General features: G+C 39.6%; 1 protein-coding gene across 7 annotated transcripts in view; it reads right to left on the reverse strand.

The window, feature by feature from the left end:
* The window catches only part of myt1b (myelin transcription factor 1b), a 136,909-nt gene extending 119,813 nt beyond the window's left edge, over positions 1-17,096 (reverse strand). For 4 of the 7 annotated variants that reach the window (XM_025901809.1, XM_025901803.1, XM_025901805.1 and 1 more), the window contains exons 1-2: positions 16,947-17,095; positions 16,595-16,710 (exon numbers count right to left, since the gene is read on the reverse strand). In XM_025901809.1, coding sequence (XP_025757594.1) covers positions 16,595-16,706 — 112 coding nt within the window. In that variant the 5' untranslated portion in view covers positions 16,707-16,710; positions 16,947-17,095. Of the gene's footprint in view, positions 1-16,594; positions 16,711-16,946 lie in introns of all 7 variants that reach the window. The other 3 variants (XM_025901808.1, XM_025901806.1, XM_025901804.1) reach the window with 2 other exon arrangements.
* Between the last annotated feature and the right edge of the window lie 3,727 nt (positions 17,097-20,823).

The following is a 20,823-nucleotide window of genomic DNA, read 5'->3' on the forward strand; positions in this document are numbered from 1 at the left end:
AGAGGGTGTTAGAGAGAGGTTGTCCAGTCAGAGGGCGTGGAGGTGAAGGTGTGATCCCTCCCCATCCTCTCTCCTTGATCTGTGTTGTTCAAAACGGAGCATATATTTGTGGACACACTCCTGCACCTTCTCCCTCGTGTGGTTTCTGTTGACCATGTAAACCACTGTCTACTCCTCCTTTCTACTTTCTACTGATGGATGACAAACAAGCTCAGTCAAGCCTCAAAATGGTCTTTGTCATCCCTGCAGTGGAGGACTGGTGCGTTTTTGCTATTTACATGCAAATAGAGTCCCCACCCCACCCAAAAAACACCCCACCACCATGTCAATCCTGCATGTACACGAACACACACACGCACCTTCCATCAACCCTCTCTTACCTCTAATCCAGTCTGTCGTGTCCTGTGTTTATTTTATTTTAGGAGTGTATTTATGAGGTGTGTAAGCATCTGCTTACATATAACGGCTGTTGGAAAGTTTCTAAACACCTGCATTTTTTCACATTTTACTGTGATACATATTTTATTTTAAAGCCGATTATATTTTGGGCAATTATTTTTAAAAATTACACTTCAAATTTAAAGCGAAACCAATTTTTCAAAACTTTAGATTTTTAAAAACTGATAAAGCTTTTCAGAATACTCCTCACAGAGTTTTTTCAAAATTCTACAAAAGACCTGCTGGGCCTAACATGCCTGTATAATTTATTATATTTATTTTCACATCAGGTCTCTCTTTATTTAAAAAAAGAGCGGTTTTGCACAAAGGGGACCAGAACACGGGCAGGCTCAATTTATATAGACCCAAGGGATAATTATGATGCATTCAATTCAACTCAGAGGTTGGAAATAGACCTCCTACTCAGAAAAGTATGATGGGACAGCTCTTAAAGTCAGAATGCCAACTGTGAAACTCACACAACTTAAGAAATTACATCACACAATAAACATTACCGAGTTTAGATTACTAAATGACATTAGCTATATTAGTAAGTGGTAGAGATTTTATTAATATGATAAACATTAGTAGATAATATAGCTTATATCATTTAAACATATAGTCTGTTTTATTAGATATACAGGATATATTTATAAACGATTTCTTTTTCTTTTTTCTTTTTTTTCAGATTTGTCACAATTACATGTTTCAGATTATCAAACTACCCAATAGAAGTCATTTTTGCTCAATCTGTTCTTTAATCATGAACCTTAACTAAGCCAAGTCAGGCCTGCATGTCTTTAAATGTTGTCCTGGGTTCTTTTGTGACCTCCAGGAAGAACTGCAGATGCATTCTTGGAGTAGATTTGGCAGGGCGGCCACTCAACATGTTTGACGTTTTCTCAATTTGTGGATAATGCCTCTCACCGTGGTTCATTGGAGTCCCAAAGCTTTAGAAAGGCATCGTAACCCTTTCCAGACTGATAGATGTCACTGACATTGTTCTCAGCTGTTGAGTTCCTTTAGATCGTGGCATGATGTGTAGCCTTTGGAGATCTCTTAGCCTACTTCACTTTATCAAGCAGTATCTAAGCAATTGGGCCTGTGTGTGGCCAGTGAGATGGAACTGGCAGGGGAGTAATTAATCAAATGAAATTTATAATGCTAAAATATATTATCATAATTATTTTATAATTTTCAGATTACTGTTTTACAAAAAAGCTGAAAAAATAGTAACACGTATTATTTTTTGATTAAGATGCCAAATTACAGTTATTAACTTGTGTTCCTGAACAGAAAGATTCATTTTAATGGTTGAATCTTGTGCTTAATTTCTGACTTCTCACAGAATTCCATCTCAAGTCTGAGCATAAAAATGTAAATTCAGTGTGTTATTTTCCTAATAAATAATAATAGTTATTGACATATTTCTAAAATATTTGTATTTTCTTCTTTTTATGACTGGTGTTCTAATTATTACACACATATTACACACTGTACCTGAAAAGTCTACTAAGTATTTGTATTTCTTTACTTCCCACCTCTGTGGTTGAGTAAATGAAACAGACTTTCTTAATAAATAGCTGTTTTTTATAGAAAAATACATTAAAAAGTAGTAATAAGTAGTGGTGAGTATAGTAACTATTATTATTGCTATAACATCTTTATAAAATAGCTCTGTAATGCTTTTAAATGATAGATAAACAGAAAATGTTAACCTAGAGGTGGAACTAATATATTCTCCATCTCTTTTAGGTAAGCCAGTGAAAGTAGGAAGGCAGAAAACTACATTTGTGAAAATCCTGAATGAGTCACACACAGGTATCAATTTCATCTTCAACAGTCCAATCTGGGCCTCATGAAAGTACACTCTCAAAGACTAGAAGCAGCAGTTAAAGGTGTGTGCTGTGGAACTGTGTGTAAAGCTATGGCGTCCTTCCCTTAATATACTTGGCACTAAAGTTAACCTTTCTAGTTTCTGTATACTGACAGTGATGGAAAAATCCAGTGGACACAAATTTCCATTTTGAAGTGTATTTCCAAAATTGCTCCTGATACTCTGTTTTTGTTTCCATGTAGATCATCGCTCATCAGAATCGGCATCAGTGTTCTCAATCACAGAGCCGAGTCAGAAGTTAGAAATGTTCAAGCATCTGACTCACTGTTGAGCTGGATCACCAAAGTGTTATCCATCTTTGTGATTTGTTTTTAAACAGGAGGAAGCATTGAAATCATCTGCACCTTTAATATTGTAACCTGTCGTTTTTGATAAACGCATTTTGGTCCAATATTTGAACAATGACACAATTTCTATGTGACTGCAGGGCAGACTTTCAACTTTAAGTCAAAGGGTTTAATAAAAGTATTGCATTAACTGTTTAGGCCATTTTTATACACGGTCCCCTACAATCTAAGGCTCAAAAGTAGTTTGACAACTGACTGACATGCAGTTTAAACTACGCACATAAAACTAGTGTTCGATAGCTTTTCACAGGAACTCTCATGTATCATTAAGCTGAAAAGCCACCCCAAAGAACTACCAGAGAGAAGTGTAGTGGCAATCTGGTATACCAGTTTACAAACTCTATTGTAATCTGCAAGGATTTCCATCAGAACAATTTACCCAAGAACCTGGGTGCAGACAAGGCCGCTCGCTAAGTCTCAATATCTATATCTATAGAACTATTAGCACAAGTCATTAGAGACAATGACAGTGACATATAGGTACTTCTCTTCAAGCACTTTTTTCTGTGGTTTTGAGAGGACAAACTGCGCTCAGATTAGGTGGAAAGAAAGATGTACTAGAGTACCCCTGCTAAACACCTCCAATACATGGAGGGAATTCAGATGGAAGAGTTAGTATTTTCCAGTTTTTATTTTTAGACTGGTAATAGTGCAAAAAAATAGTGCAACACAATTAAGTGAGTGTTGGAGAAAACATGGGCCACACATGAATGACAATACTAGCATATTATGGTCATGTCCTAAACTAACAATATTTTGGGAGGCAATCTTGAAGACACCCAAAGAGGTATTCCACCAAAATTTCATAGAGGACCTGAATGTGGTGCTTTGGGGTTAAATACCAGAGGGCACTGATGGAATAGCTAAACAATATCTTCAAGCTGATTGAAGATATTGCTGCTAACTGCAGCAATCAGCTGTATAACAATTAAGTGGTTCAAACCTAACCCCTCCCCAACATATAACAACTGGGTCAAGAAAGTACAGGAGACATATCAGATGGAACAATTCTCCCTGAGAATTCAAAAACATATATTTATCAAATACTGGAGATCAGTGATGGTAAACCTGACTTAGCATACTGATTATCTGAAATAAATTGATCCAAAACAACATACAATCAACACATTACTTCTACTTTCACAGCTTTCTTGTCGTGCAACAATTTTTCTCTTTTTATTTTTATATTATTATATTTGAATTTTTCTATTTAGTTACATAACCACCTCCCTAAGGCACATATTTACCATAGTGGCTCCTTAGTGCAGTGGTTTTATTATATTTGTGTAATAAGCAAAGGGTCCCTGGTACAGTTCTTGTAAGGAGCCACAAATCCCTGGTGATTGCATCAGGTAGAGTATGTGGAGAAAAGACATCAACAAAATCAAACATGTGCAGCTAACAGCTGTGGCATCCCTCTGTGAATAAGGAAAAAGTAGGTTTTTGTTATTGAAAACTATAATATGGCAATTTAATCTCAAAGCAGAGCACTATGTCATGTTTGTACTAATTACACTCAAATGTCATTTACAAGTAAGCCTACTTGCTGTTTTAAATTTCGTTTTCTTTTTTTTTTTTCTTGACTTGCTCTCAGACTAGTGAACACTACCAGGGTTACAGCTGAAACTCAGAAGAAAACATCTGAGCAGCACATTAATTTAATAAAACATAACATAGTTTAATTATATTCAGATCCTCCTTTGTCTTAATGCTAAAGCAATAACACTGATAAGTCTGATAACTTTGAGCAGCTTTTCTTCCTGGCTGTAAACAAACTACACTGATACAGTGAGAGTGGTTAAAGCACTCATGCTACATTCACATGTCTTTAACATTTGGCTTACTTACACTCATGGCTAGATTAGGAAACCCTGTGGTAACTGCCAGCGTTAGGAAAATATATCCTGGATATGCTGATCTTGCTTTGTAGGACAGGCATCAAGTTTCAAGACTACAAACTATTAGTCTTGAGACTGTTGTAGTACTTTCATTAGTCCACTATTGTGTTACCACATTTGCAACAGACAGGGAAATAACATTTATTTAAATGAATGTCATTCACTGTGTCAGATTAAGTGTTTTAAATGTTCATCCTCTGTGATTTCCTCTATTTTCATTTTCTCTTGGAAGTTAGTGGTAGCCGTCTTTTCATCTAACTTGCACACAAAAAAGGTCAATCTACAGATTATTCTTAAAGAACTCAAATACAACGAGCATTTGCAGAGTTTCTCTTCACTCTCCTGCTTCCTTGCCTTTTTCTCCTCCTTCCTTCAAACTATAACAGGAGCACAAACAGACCATTATGCCAGACAGGCAGACATGATTTCTCTCTATCTGTCTCCCCTTCTCTCTTACTTGTACAAAGACGCAGCACACAGCCCCACCGCTTCCTCTCCTCGTGAATGAAAGAGGAAGTGCAGAGGAGACTGAAGTGTAAAGAGTCCTCTGTCTCCTCCGTCTCTCTCAGACAGGAGTGACACCACAGCCGACAACAACAACAACAACAACAAGGACAGTGACAAGCGACGCTGCCGAATTATTCATGAGGGCTGAAGAACGCAACCGCAAAGGAGCTCAGTGTCTACAAAACTCACTCACTCAGCACCCTGTGTGTTTTCAAAGCCATCCCGTTCATGAGTTACAACCCCAAACTTACACCCTCCCAGAAGACATTTCCCTCTCAATGGCGCCCACCTGGTCTGAGAAAGGAAAGCGCCAAACGAAGGCTTCAAGTATCAAAGTGCCTATTCTCCAACTTGGTTGAAAAGTTTGCAGTTTGTCACAAGTGGCGCTCTGTTGCAAAACAAGACAACTTTGTGTGACACCTGAGCTCATACAAAGCGTCTGTTAAAACGGCGTGCGCCAGTGGGAGATACGCTTCACATCCATAATGAGGAGATAAACAAACTTTGTCCCAAGTCACTTTTCACTTTGGAAAAGTTTCAAAACAATACTTTCCCCCAGAAAAAAAGAAAACAGCATTTCATAAACCCATCCCTATGCTTCTATGAAAAAGAAGGCATGACCCATTATTTCTGATCTTTAAAAGACAACTGTGAATGCCTTATCGTAAAAATGTATTTAAATGGGTTGTTATTACTCTCATTATGCTGCACTGGTTATTTGTTTGTGGAAAAAGGTTTTCGTGTTTTGCTGACTGGGCCTTAAAAAGCTATGGTCCTCAGTGGAGTCAGCCTCTTTATTGTTGCCGTGTAAGGAAAATAGGTTTGTTTTGTGCTTTTTATTTCAAGGCAAGAAAAACTTAATAAGCCATAGACTGTAAAACATAAAGGTTAGACTAATTTTTATTAAAGTTTTTAATGAAATCACATTGCTAAACCCCTGCACACTGTGTAACCTATTTAACAATCTTGAAAAGATAAATTACTTAACTGAAATCTGACTGCTGAAGATTCCTTTTAAGGCTTATCTTTACAGACAGACAGACAGACAGACAGACAGACAGACGGGTTATATCCACCTCTTATTGGTGTACAGAAATTAGCTCCTACTCAGCCAAGTGCCCACTAAAAGGTGAGATAGTCCTCAATGAATAGAAATTAATTAAGATAAACAGCTAAACTCAAAAGTCCTGGAAGTGGGGGACAATAGAGACTGACACCTAAACCATAATTTTCCAGCTCTATGCTGCCTCCTACTGTTGACAGTTTTATTTACTTCTCAGTGTCAGTTTCACAAAGTGCTCCTTTAATGTTTTCCTGAACAGTGAAAATACTGGAAATAGTAATTTCTACTGGTTATTGGTGGATTACATTCAGTGGAATCTGAGGACTAGCAGACATAAGCATTTCACCTGTGAAAAAAAATCAGATGACATTTATTTTTATTTTCTGCCAGTAAACAGGCACTAGATGTTTATATTCAGATGACTGTGGTCTTTGTGCAGCAATATTCAGTCAGCCAAACCTTTTGGTCTCTGGTCTCGTCATCTCAATTGCAACCTCCCAGCATTGATAAGTGCAGTACCCCCTAAACAGGATGAATGCTGTGGGGTTCACGGGCTGCATATCTCAGAGTCAAGGCCCCCAATGCAGGGGGCATAACTCCCCTAAGATCCCTGGAGGCACCACACGGTTGAATCTAATGAATGTGGGTCACAGGGAACTCCACCATGTGTGTGTGTGTGTGTGTGTGTGTGTGTGTGTGTCTGTGTGTGTGTGAGAGAGAGAGAGACAGTAAACTGTCAGACTGCCTTTGGGGTGATAATAAAGAAAGGACCTATTTCTCAAAGCAGGAGGTGGAGCGTAAAGACATACAAACACATGAAACATGAACACACGACCACATGTTTATGAAACAGTCCCACACATGGGCAAAATGTATGACGACAAATAGAAGAGCAAATCTGAATCCTGATTTAGAGTTTCTGAAAGGAAGGCGTTCCACTTCACAGATCAGGCATCAAATACAAAAGCACACTGAGGATCTACAGTGCATATTGTGTAACACTTTCACTATCCTGCTGAGCTTCTAGCACCGTACTTCCACTGCATTTTCTACCATCCTGCCCTGCGGATTCCCATGACTGAGCCATGAATACTGCATGGCTTTCCTGGAAGCACAGGGCCCTTGTGGAACTTGCAGGCAAAATGCACGGGTTCCTCTGCAGGTCACTGTGCCACACTGTCTCCATTCTATATTTATTCAGAATGAACCTAACTGTGAGTGATTATGCATGTGGGTGGTTTTTGTATGGGTGGGCCAGGATGACAGAGACTGAGAAATGATTAAAAAAAAAAGAGCATTTTTATTTGTGTGCAGGAAATGGTGTACGTCGCCATGCCATGGGAGGAATATGGGTGCATGTGCTTATATTTATATGAACATGCACGCTCTAATAAGTGTGTCTATATTTGTTTTTCTGTAAAACTAGGACTTGAAGTGTGTGTGTGTATGTGTGTGTGTGTGTATATATACCATGTTTAGATATCTTTGTGAGGACCAAAACTTGGAATGCTACTATACTTGTTGGAACTAACAGTCCCTTATGGGAACAAAATGCCTACAAGTTTGAAGGCATTTTTGAGATTCAAAATTATGTTTTTTTGTGTCAGGGTTACAATTAGGTTATGGTTTAGGCAAGCATTTTTGATCGTTAGGGTAAGTGGCAAGGGAAAGCATCATTTCAATTAAATGTCCTCACTAAGATATGAAAACAAGTGTGTGTGTCTGTGCCAGAAGTGAAATAACACTTTTTTTTAATCAGGAATATAATGTCACATGTTCACCTGCATGTACTTGAGGGCTCAGACTGCATGGAGAATGTATTCAGTGTACCAGAAGAATCATGATGTATCACACTGGGCAGGGGTGGGGGAAGGGTGTGTGTGTGTGTGTGTGTGTGTGTGTGTGTGTGTGTGTGTGTGTGTGTGTGTGTGTGTGTGTGTCAGAGAAAGAGAGAGACAAAGATGACCAAACACTAGCTACAGACAATATGTGCACCACATTTCCCATTTCCGAGTTGTTACAGGGGGAAGTAGATGTGGGGGGGTGGGCGCTGCAGCTCTTTTGGCGATAATAGCAGGGAATGCAGACAATGGTGAAGGTGATTCAATAAACAGCCCAGATGCTTCATTTTGAAACAGAAAACACACACATATTCATAAGCACACAGACACACAATGTAGGTGCACAATGAGAACCCTCCTTTGCACAACTTGACATATGGCGCGCACAATTTCCCTCGCAATTTCAGATCCAACTCCCACAGACGTCCTCACACGCCGGCAAATTGCCACACCTCCCCCCTACACACACGCACACACACACACACGCACGCACCTCCCTCCCTCTCTTCTTCTTTCCTCATTGCCCCGTCTCTTCATCCTTCCCTCCCAATTCACTCTTCTTTCTGAAAGTCATCTGCTCGCTAAGCAGTAAGCAACATTGCGGCCCGCTCGCAGAAATGAGAGTATACAAATGATTTGTGGCACAGGCGTCCCACTGGCGCCAGCCTAGATGGCGGTGAGGAGGAGGAGGAGGGGGTCCAGGGTGGGCTGGGTTGGGGGGATAATGTCACTTTCACCTTGTGTTTTTCTAGCAGGCCCATGATGATCATTTTTCCCCATTTTCATCACAAATTTGTTTTGGGCAAGGGCTAGCAAGAGAAGAGAGAGTGAGCCAGAGTGCATGAGGGGGAGATGATGGAGCAAGTCCCCCTTATGCTTTGCTGAGTGGAAGCAGAGAGAGACAGAGAAAGAAAGAGTGGAGGGGGGTAAGGATGGAGGAGGAGGGTATGTTTAAGGGGGATGGAGCAAAGAGGAAAGAGAGAGGTTTGGGGGGGGGGCGCATCTGCACACTGACCTTTTTCTGATCCAATCTCACTGATGAATCCTAATGAAGGATTTAATAAAATCACAGTTTACAATCTGTCTCTGCATCAAAGCATGCAATCCAATTCAAAACACAGGCCCATCTACATTTCCAATATTGTTGCAAACCCATCAACCCCACCGAGCCCTTCCCCGAAAACTAAACGAGCACATGTATGTGTGTGTGTGTGTGTGTGTGTGTGTATGTGTGTGTGTGTGCGAGGGAGGGAGAAACACTGAAGAAAAAAAATTGGCCAGGCCAGAGAATGAGCGGTTGGCACATTTGTTCCAGCTGTAGCCTAATGTCACAACTCGTCATATTCATTTGGTCTCTTAATGAGGCTAAAGTCAACAAGGTGCAGCATACATGAGTGGAATTGCTGCTGCTGTGGCTCACTGCTAAATGAACACAAAGAAACAGACGAGAGAGTAAAAGACACAGAGTGCACGATGGTGAGAGAGAGCAGAACACGAGAAATCATTTCAAAGTTGATAACACACAGGCCTCACACAAACGCACTCCTCATACACATCATCATCTGACATTTCCCTGAAATCAAAAGGGCACACCTGTTATGCTGACAGTTAGCTTTGAGTCTGCAGAGTAAACAGGACAGATTGATAGATCAATGCAACCGTTTGAATGTCTGTAAGGTGATGCAGTGAAGTGAAGAAGACAGCACTGACAACCGTAAAGCAAATCATTTAAAAACACCAAACCCGTGGGACTCTGTAAACACTGCAACAGTGACATCTGGTGGTGAAAGCTGAAGCTAACACTGTGTGTATGGCAAAACCATATCGAGAATTTAAAACAAGTCCAAAACAAAACACGAAAAAATATTTACGTCAAACAATACAATTGAATGGCAAGGAAAATAAAGGTTCACTCAAACAAATTTGCATGTGATGTGTGGTTTGAAACTAACTATACTTAAAATGGTGACCTTACCTGGAGCAAGGCCACCTTTTGAAAAAAGTCCTGGTTGCCTGTTCTCCATACGTTGATTAATATTTTAATTAAATGGTTCAGGACTCAGTGAAATCTTGATGAGATCCCAGATCTGTCAGTTCTCAAAAGTCAACTTAGGGGCAGGTATATTCAGTATAAAGAAGATGGACCTGCACAGCAGCATTTGACCATTCTGTGCAATTCTTGTGTGAGGAGCTGCTTGAAATGTTAGCGCTAACAATAAAGAAAAACGTTTGAGGTGGACATGATATCACAACTGTCCCTTATTTTACTGTCTTTGACTTTTAGAGAGGTGTTGGTTTAAGTCATGAAGAGAAAAAGTCATGTAGCCTAATTCAGTGTTTCCTAACCACTGGATCCGCAGCAGGTGTAGAAGATTATCTTGTTCCAGCTGATTAGTAACAGGCAGAACAATTACATTCTCTTCCACTAGAGGCCAGTACAACTACCTGCTCTAATTAAATGGGTTACCAACTGCCAGTAAAACAGAAGAAGACAAAGAAGAAATTACATAACAGACATGCTGTGAGACCAGAGTAGATAAATATCTGAAAAGAAAAGCAGTCAATCTGACCTGAGTCCTGGAGAAAATTCCCACCCAGATAAAGGCCCTAGCATGAGCAATGGTCAGAAGAAAGCAAAAAAGGTATACTGGGGACAAACTGAGCCAATTCTGCTATACCTGGTGCATGTGGAAAAATGATCAATATGCTTTTTGTGACATTTTTGTTTGGTGGTGTGCCGTGTGATTTTTCTAATGTGAAATATGTGCCGTAGCTCCAAAAGGTTGGGAAACACTGGTCTAATTTGATTGCACCACATCTATGCGTCCATATACTTAACTTCTTACTCATTTATTAAGGGACTAACAGAAAGACCCATATTTACAGAGCAGCAGGAATGTGCAAAGACTTGATATAAAGTTGCATGCTGCCAGTGACTCAGAGGAGAACAGTACGCATTAATCATGTTTAACTTGTTGGGTATTTGTTTGTTTTGTTTCTAATTCTGTGTTCATGCATAATCTAGGCTTGTTTTGTTTAAAGATTTGTATTTTGTGCTTTTCCCTGTGGCCTGCTTTTGGGTCCTCTCCTTCCTGTGAATGCTTCCTGTGACTGACAGTTTTACAGTGTCAGGCTATGTTACCTTTGAGACAGTCCTTAACAAATTTATTAGACTACCTGCCATAAAACAAAGAAATGGCAGAAAATTTTGAAATCTCTCAAAAACTTGTTTAAAACTAAAAATGACTGAATTCACATATACCCAAGTCTCTTCTTCTGCTATTGAGAGTCCGAAATGAATTAAGCATCTCACACTGAGCATACCTATAATTTCCTACTTTCTCTAGTCCATGACAGTTAAAAACACAAGCATTCAGAATGATTTAATCTAGCTAGCATCTCTCGTGGATTTGAAGAAGCAGCCATCAAAGTTATTATTTCCTGAGAGTGACATATTTATTAAAGAGTATTTGGCAAATCTCGGCTTCAAGTCCCTAAACGACACTGACAATCTGTGGTCTTTGGTTCCTGTATTACTACTAATCACTTCCTGTGTGAAAACCACTTTATAAAGCTTTGTCATTCTGATGACATTCAAATGCTACAGTGATGACTTGAGGACATCGAATTCCTGGGGAGGAATGTTAATCTACTTGACAAGTGGAACTGAAGTTATAGGGCAAAGTACAGGCTTCCATTTATGTAATAAATAAATCATCCAGAGTATTTCTAACTCAAGTGAAGTCATAGACAGCACATTACAAACTGGAGTGACTTCAGAGTGATAATATCCATCATTTATATACAGTCTATGGAAGAAACTTGTTAGGTTTATATAGTGGATTGTCATTTATGCTTAGAAATATCTACTCATATATGCTTAGAGTTTTATAATTAGTTGTAGGGTTTGATCCTTAGTAGTCTGCAGAGACACGTTGTGTGCATTCCAGAGTGTTCTGGCTTTCACACCCACATTTTGGGAGCATGGGAGAGGTCGTACCTTGTCTTATTGTTTTATGGTAGGATAAACGTATCTATATCTGTTTTAGTCTAAGTGCCTTTTGTTTAGATGAACTGCTGGACTTCCAGACCAGCAGGTTTAGGGAAGTCATTTATGGGGTCACACTCTGACCCCCCCCCACACCCACACACACACACACACACATGCTTACACAACGCACAGGCAAGGTACTCTTTGTGTGTATGTAGACGTCATATGTTAATGACCCTATGCATATTCATGTAACCTCAATAAAAGAGCAGTGTTACGGGGGAGCGGACGAGAGCAACTGGGGTCAAGCGAAGGAACGGCATTTGTCCAGTTCTCTCCCGTGCACGAGAAACATAAAGAACTTTGCCTACTCGTGTCTGCTGTGTAATTAAATTGCCTTGAACATTCCAGTGAATAGGTTTAAGCTACAAACCTATCAAAACTGATTTTGAGAAAACAGCCTTTAAAAATGATTTGTAAATTCTTATTTGGAAAACACTATGGTATTTTCTTTTTACTAATACATATCACCATTACATTTTCCCATCTATCTGTTGGCATAAAAATTTTTCTTAAATTATATGCAAAAAAGTTATTTCAACTTTAACATAACAATTTGCAACACATGTATATGTTATTTTAAATATTTAGATAAAAGGGAGAACTGTCAGCTCTACCTTTTGAAACTAAACCTGCGCCACAATTATTGAACTAGGCAAGAATGAAATGACCAGGCTTACAGTGATTCATGTTGTGATGATATTGATCGCCCATCGCCAAATAGGTTTTCCTTTTTTAAACCCTCCCCCAACACAAGCAGTGCAAGTGGAACTATAGAACAAATGCCCTTGGAGGACATGTGAGCAAGGTGGTTGGAAACATAGAGGTTGTTTTGTTGTTTTTTTTGGTTGGACAGCATCTCACTACTCCACCCTGCCACTCCAAAAAGAGCCTCTTGCTACATCTGCTCACTGTGTTAATAAATAACATAACTCCATCTGCACAGTATCTACAAAAATGGGATCAAAGCCATGTTACTGATAGCAGGTTATAGATCAGCGGTATCTCTGAGGAATAGTAGCATTGATTGAATATGAAATCTAATGCATGACTGTTGCCTGCATCTGTACAGCTGTAATTTTTGTTCAATTAGACTTTAGATTACAGTTACTCTCTGTACCGTTAACACCCATTAATGGGTCTGTGCCAAAATCCCACTTTACGTGAACAATTCTGTGAGCATATATGGTTTAAACACAGGTCTTTAACACTGGGGATGTGGTGGATATTTGCTAATTCTGTGTGAGTGTGTCTCCAGAAGGCTCCAGAGTTGATCAGAGTGTGGAGCGACAGCTGTGCTACAAATCAGTGTCCATTTACTGGTGACAGAGTCATTAAAGCCTGCTCATCTCATAAAACACAATGCACATGGTCAAATACCATTCGCTCCTTTCGTGCTCATAACTCAGTCTATTGCACACATCCACACACACATGCACCCACATGCACACACACACTGACAGATGCACATGCAAACACACAGTTTCTCACAAAACTAAACTGAGTGTGTCAATTGGATTGAGGCAGCGTGTGTGTGTGTGTGTGTGTGTGTGTGTGTGTGTGTGTGTGTGTGTGTGTGTGTGTGTTGTTTGTGCATCCATAATAAGCAGGGTGATAACAACACAGAGGTAAAGACGGGTATTTGCTAAAAGCACAGCAGCCGTAAAGACTGTCACACTTTGTCTAAGGGTTGTTTTACGATAAGTGCACCACAACACATATCCTATAGTCTGCTTTTACTCTTTCAATTTAGCACAGCTATACAAAATGTATGCAAATCAGCTGTATGGATGAATCATATTCAAAGTCTTGTTCTCTTTTTTGCTCTCTTTACACAGTTAAATTTATGCCTAAGTATTATCAAGTATTTCTTGAATTAGTTAATGCAAAGGACAAAAAGCAGTTTTCCTCCAGTATATTGACTTCCATGTGTGCTGTAGGAAAGTGTGGGTCAGTCTTCCTCTTCACAGATTTACAAACCAGTTTACAAAGTGCTATCAGAGGATTAATGCACAATAGGCAGGCACTGAGGTGTAAAATGTCACTAACCTCAGTCTGATCTAGGGTCAGCTGCTAGACACCCAGAAGGTCGCTGCAACATCTGAGCCTACACAGTGCAGCAGTTACAGAATGGACATACATTTGTAATTGTAGCAGTGTTAGCAAATATGTCACACAGAAATCAAAAAGAATCTAAATAAATACAGTTTCAACGACTTCTGAATCTATCCTTCCATTTGTTTTCTAGCTGGTTGCAAGTGAGGGTAACAGAATAACTAGAGCCTTCCATGGTTTCATAGTGGAATTTGACAAAGCATGCACAGATCATACCTGGACATTCATTCATGTGGAATATTTACTTGGGAATATCAGTATTAACTGAAGGTTGATTGCCACTTGTTAGTATATTTCTATTTTGTTGTTAATAAGCCCAACCTGCTGTACAGGTGTGCTTGTATTCCAGCATAGTCTCTCTGCTCAGCCAGTCAAGTGTCCAACCTCGCTATAAGCTTTTTGCCCTTGCCAACTCTCTTCACATGCTCCCAGTGCCCCTGTTTACTGCCTTCATCTCTCTGTGCTGTATCACTTTTTCTTTACTAACCTCTTCCTTTGAATGCATTCCTGTAAGTCCTCATTCCACCACCAAGTCTCCTTTTGTACTTTCCAGAGAATCCGCCAAACAATTTCTTGGCAGTTTTTTTCCCTCCCTCTTCTTGAAGTACGTGCTCACCATAGTCATTTTCATGCAGTTCAGCATTGGCTAAATGATTATTGATGTGCATTTTTGTGATGAATAATATGATAGTGAGTGTAGATTTTCCCAAAAAAGTCATCATTTGGCTGGGATTAAATGTTCATCTAAAACCTGTAGATACCTTTCAGCATTTCTGGGGCCTTTCCAGGTCAGCAAGCTGCCAATTCCATAGGCACTAATGCAGCACTATGTCATCAAAGATGCAGACTTTAGAACTGAGTGCTGAAAACAAGCCGGATAGTTGCTATTCTCTTTAGTCAAGAGGATGTGATGTCCAAGTTTTCCAAACAGAATTTCACATTTTAATCCATCTGATGAGAAAAGAGTTTTCCAGTACATTTTAAATGAGTTCTGGCCCAGAGAAGATGCCAGAGTTTTTGTATCTTTTCACATATGGTTTCTTCTTTCTATCACAGAGCTTTAACCTGCATTTGTGGGCGGAAAATGCAGGTTCTCTTCTGAACCTTCTGAATCACACACAGTGATTTCTGGAAGTCATCCAGAACCCGTGCATTGATTTCCATGACATAATCATGCCTGTTTTTTAATGCAGTGTTGCCTGAGTGCCTGAAGATATCATCTAATATTAACTGAATATTAATGTCTTGTCCCTTGTCCACAGACATTTTTGGATGACATTATCTACTGTAGATGGTGAGATAGTGTTCGCAATTTTCTGCAACATTGTAGACTATTATTCTAAATTTGTTCCACAATTTGTAGAGTTTTTGCAGATTGGTGAACCTCTGCCAACTGAGAAACTCTGCCTATGGAAGATGCTCTCTTTTATCCAATCATGTCACTGTTGCCATATAAGCTAAGTAGTTCCTAAATGTTCCATAACCTTTTGTTTAGCACCACTTACTTTTTCAGTATTCTCTTGCTATATCACAATTTTTTTGAAAGATATCGCTGCCATCAAATTCAAAATGAGCTAATATCTTTTCATGAAATAGTAAAATGTATTCTGATATGTTTTCTATGCTCGGTGGTTAATAAAATGTGGTTTTATGAGATTTGCAGATCATTGTATTCTGCTTTCATTTAGATTGTGGCTATAAGATGAAGACTTGTGATGGCAGGTTTTCTTTGGGCCAATCACTGATTAAGTAGCCAGTGGAAAGGATGCTCTGGTATGATTGGAAGTTACAGTTAGGCTGGGCCAGGCAGCCTTTGTTTTGAAGTAGTAAAACTAAAATCACCTTTTGATATATCAGTTGACCAATTTGACTTTACTTTTGTTATCTAAAGGGTTAAAGCTATAGATAACAAAGAGCTGAAAGAAACTGGAAAGTTCCCAAATGGTTGTCCCTGTGAGCAAAAAGTGCAAAGGACCTCATGGAAATGTGTTTAAAGTTGAAAGCTGAAATTTTCAAAAGGACAGCCATGAAAATAAAAGAGTAGTACCCACCGAAGCAGGCATTGTGAAATTGTTAGCATGCAAAAATCCTTTTTGCACTTTGGGCTTTTAGTTCAAAATCAAGACAGACATAAAAGAGGCTCATCTCTTTATTTCTTTCTTTGCATGTCTTACATTTTTACTCCTAGCATACTTATGGGTCCAATTATTAATTAGATAAACACTTTTTAATTTGAACAATCCTTGCCCCTTTTATTATTTATGGATCATGGGATGTATCAGCATTTTTAGTGAGGGACTTGTGATCTGTCCAGCGTATACCCTCCAAACCCTCAAATGTAAGCACCAGATGATGTGCACATAAATAGTTTGTGCAGACTAAGCTCTCCACACACAGCACTCATACAGACTTCCTCATCGTGAGCGAGCCATCTTACCTTTCTCAACGAATTCGCAATCCTTCATGGCCCAGTCACAGTCAGAGTGTGTAAGCACAGCTGTTGATGACCTCTTGACCTTGAGATGAAGAATTCCAGTATACATCACCATGTGCCTGAAGAGGATACGCAAACATTTAATGCTTCTGTATGCACATTTTCACAGTACATTTAATTGTGAGCTTTGAAGCCAAAGCATGCTAAAAAGTTGGGGAGGTTTTCCCTTTCTTTTATTCACATCTGGCTAGTGCCTTTTACAGTAAAAAGTATAAAATAGTAGATGATTACCATAGAACTATTTTGAGCAATGTTGACATAAGTAACAGGAAAGAAAAAAAAAAAAAAAACTTACCTCCACTGAATAAGCTCCAACTCAAAAGTTCAAAACTGTTTTCAAGACTTCTTGACCTCTTATATTGGTCAATATCTTCTTGCTCAAACAGTTCAGAAAACTTTAAAAATAACTGTTAGCTGAACACTGCGCCACGGTGACAGGACAACAGAAAGAAAAAAAGTTCCTCTTTTCTTAAGAATGCTGTCGGAGTGGTTTTGTTGCCACTTGAGCATGCAGGAAGAGAAAAAGTCACAATGCTGTCCTTTCAGGGGTTAGAGGGAAAGCAAAAAAAGGGGAGGGGGGTCACACAAGCCAAAATATGGCTGAGGGCTTAAACTCCACTGAGCATGTGTCATACATTTATTTTGAAAAACCACTTATCTTCAATGTACTGTTCAGGAAAATGCATGCCATTAAAGATGAACTATTTAGAACTAAAATATGTATTTACAGCAGACGAGTCAAAACATGCCTTCATCTAGAAGTAATTCAATAAATAGGCACGGTTTCCTGACAGCAGGAAGATCAAAGTAATAGCAGAGAGTCATTGTGCCCCAGGCAACTCCAGCAGTCCCTCACACAGCTCCCTATTGTCCTGCCTTGTGACTACAAGTGCATCCCCTCTCAGCCTGCTCCTCTCATGCTGCTGTTTTCTTCAGTGAGATGGCCACACCAAGCAAAATCCAGTAGCCAAAAGTCACAAGACTGCCTTGAGAGAAAATTCCAAACAGTCTCTAAAAATAGTTATCTTCAGAAAATGTTTCAATGGAGTTTTCTTCAATCCCAGTGATATGAAATCCACAGCACACACTTGTTCCCCGCAAATATTAACTCTCACCTGGATTTTGTCAGTTGAAGTCCGTTGAACGCTTGAAGAGGAGTGAACAGGTGGGTGGGTGCTGCAGTGATTTCCCTAAACAAACAGACAAAGGAGAGCACCTGCAATTCAAATACAAGGCCAACATGTAAAACGAAACCAATTCATGTCCCAAAACCTTTATTTGCCTGTATTTGAATGCAGCCAACAGAGGCCAAGATGCTCTATAGAATACCAAATAAGATGATTTGAGTCAATTTGCTTCTTTTTTTCAGGAAAAGCATGACTATGTCCCCACTCTGTGGTCAGGTATCTGTTGTTGATAACACCACAGAATAAGCAGCATAAAAGGATAATTCACTTTTCAAACATTTCCAGTAAATAGGTAGTAGTTGAACTGGTTTCGTTTTGAGCAAAGCTCTTTAAGTGGAGCAGAAGATGTCTGCCCCCATGTGGATGGAGACTGTAGATGCAGCAACTGGGGGAAAAAAGAGAAGTATTACTTAGCATGAAGTTGCATGAAGTGAGGGTCAACAATCAGAGGAAGCATTTTGATTTGCATGACAGTTTGTGGCTTGAAGAGCTTGCAGTTGCTCCAGTAAGCTACTTGCCTCTGATCAGCCTGATGTACGTCTGTTAATTAACCAAAGGATAGCGGTTTTGTTTCCATTTCCACATTCTTCAACTTTATGTCACAAGGTCATCCAACAAGAGGTTAGCCACTGACACAAAATTGCTGATCTTTTAAATTCTAAGAGGACTTATTTTGTTTCAGACAAAAGGTCTAACTGGACTTATATTACTTACTGGACTTAGTACTTATATAGCACTTTTGTTGTTGTACACTCACAAACCTGTCAAATCTGCATTTGAAACGTTGGCTACCATAGCAGTATAGTATTGCAACATGGCATTTGAGTCTTCTAACTAAAATAGGAAAATATGAACATATATAGTGCCATCATTGCCAGACCTGGCCCACATCTGGTTGACATACACCCTGCCATGACACCACTCAGTCAGAAGTGCCAGCTTGATGCTGGATCCAGGGAAGACCTGTTTTCTATGGGCCTGGGCCATATCCACCAAACCACAATCGAGCCAGATATGGCATGCCATCACATAGACAGTGCCATCTATGCCAGGCCTGGCCCATATCTGGATGACATACATCTTATCATGCCAGAAGTCAGCCAGAAGCGCCGACTTGAGACCAGATCCGGGCCAGACCTGCTTGCTATGTGAGTAAGCATTCAGGGCATGTCCCACCGGGAGGAGGCCCCGGGACCAGCCAAGGAGACGCTGGAGAGATTATATCTCTCGGCTGGCTTGGGAACGCCATGGTGTTCCCCCAGACAAGCTGGAGGAGGTGGCTGGGGAGAGGGAGATCTGGGCTTCTCTGCTTAGGCTGCTGCCCCCGGTTTACCTAAAACACGCTTTATTAACTTTCCTACACTGAATGATCAGAAAGCAGATAAAATATCAAAGGCACTGGTGCTTGTTTCTGTTAAACTTGTGTGATTCTGCAACTGAAACGAAGCAAAATCCTGTGATATTCATGCTAAATCTCTGGCTATAGAAAAAAGTGGTTCTAAACAACAACGAGACTTTGGTTTTAGGTTGTGACAGTTAGAGTTAGTATAAAAATGACTTGGTTGCAGCTTAAATGTGCTTAAATTTAATGTTGTTATTTCTTCCTTAAGAGGTTATAACAGGTCAAATATGCTGGGAAAATGGTGACTTGAAAACTTAAACCCATCCATGTGCTTTGAAGGCCGGAAACTCTGGAAATGTTCAAAATATTTATATTTATTTACTACACAAAAATAATCAGCAAATTAAGATAAGAAGTTCAATCAATTTGATTGATTTTATAAGGAATGACCCACAATTTTATCACTTTATAGTCTTCTTCTTGCCTCACCATCAGCTTCTCTTCTCCGGTTGCAACAATAAATTGGAAAAAGACTTAAGCTTCAGGATCAGATCCATTTGCACATGCACTTTCAAGAGCCTTTTTTTCTTTCAAAGTGGTTTAGGAATGTCTTGATCCTCAATCGTCCAGATAAGAAATTCCCAGAAAGTTGATTGTGTTTATCTGGATGCAGCATTTTAAGGAATTTACTACACTAAAGCCAACCTTGAAGAAATTTTCCCAAATCACTCCTAAAGTGCTCACTCTTCCCGAGCAATACACATACATTTTTATGTTATCCTGAGCTCTCTGAAGTCTTTGGCATTTCCTGAAAATCACACGCTTTTTACACCTCTGGAGTGTCTTCTCTTGTAGGCATGTTAAAGGCTGAACCTTTCAGGATAGTTATCAGGTTGGCCTAAAAACTCCTTGAAAAGCCTTCAGTTGGTCCAACATGCTACAGCAAAGAGTATTGACTGGGACTAGGAATAGTCCAGGATTGCATTTAAAATTCTGCTACTCGCATTCAAGGGCTTGAATAATCAGGCCCCATCTTATCTTAAAGACTTCATAGCACTGTATCACTCCAATACAGCGCTTGACTTTCAGACTGCAGGCTCACGTGTATGCAAGGACATTTAAAAGTAGACCAGGAGACAGAGCCTTCAGGCCATTTTCTGTGGAACCAGCTTCCAGTTTGGATTCGGGATACAGACACTATCTCTGCCTTTAAGATTAGGTTTAAAACTTTCCTTATTGATAAAGCATATACTTAGGGTTGGATCAGGTGACCTTAGCCCTCGGGGGCTTCACATGATGCACTGGGTGTTTCTTCTTCACCCACCTTTTATCACATGTGTTTATACAACCACACTCCATTTAATCATTAGTTTACTATTCATCTCTGGCTTTCCCAGTGTGTCTTCCCTGAGCCTGGTATCATCTGTAGGGAGTCATCTGAATGTTTATGGTTTCTCTGTAGTATTGTAAGATCTTTACCTTACAATACAAAGCACCACGAGGCGACTGTTGTTTGGATTTGGTGGTATATAAACCAAAATGAATTGAAATGAAATGACCTTGTCTCAGTTGCTCTGCTTAAGTGGTTAAACCAAACACATCACTATGCAGGCGTCAACAGAGGCTGGAGTCCCAACAAAGAC

This window comes from Oreochromis niloticus, linkage group LG20, assembly GCF_001858045.2.
Source record: "Oreochromis niloticus isolate F11D_XX linkage group LG20, O_niloticus_UMD_NMBU, whole genome shotgun sequence".
Lineage (NCBI taxonomy): Eukaryota > Metazoa > Chordata > Actinopteri > Cichliformes > Cichlidae > Oreochromis > Oreochromis niloticus.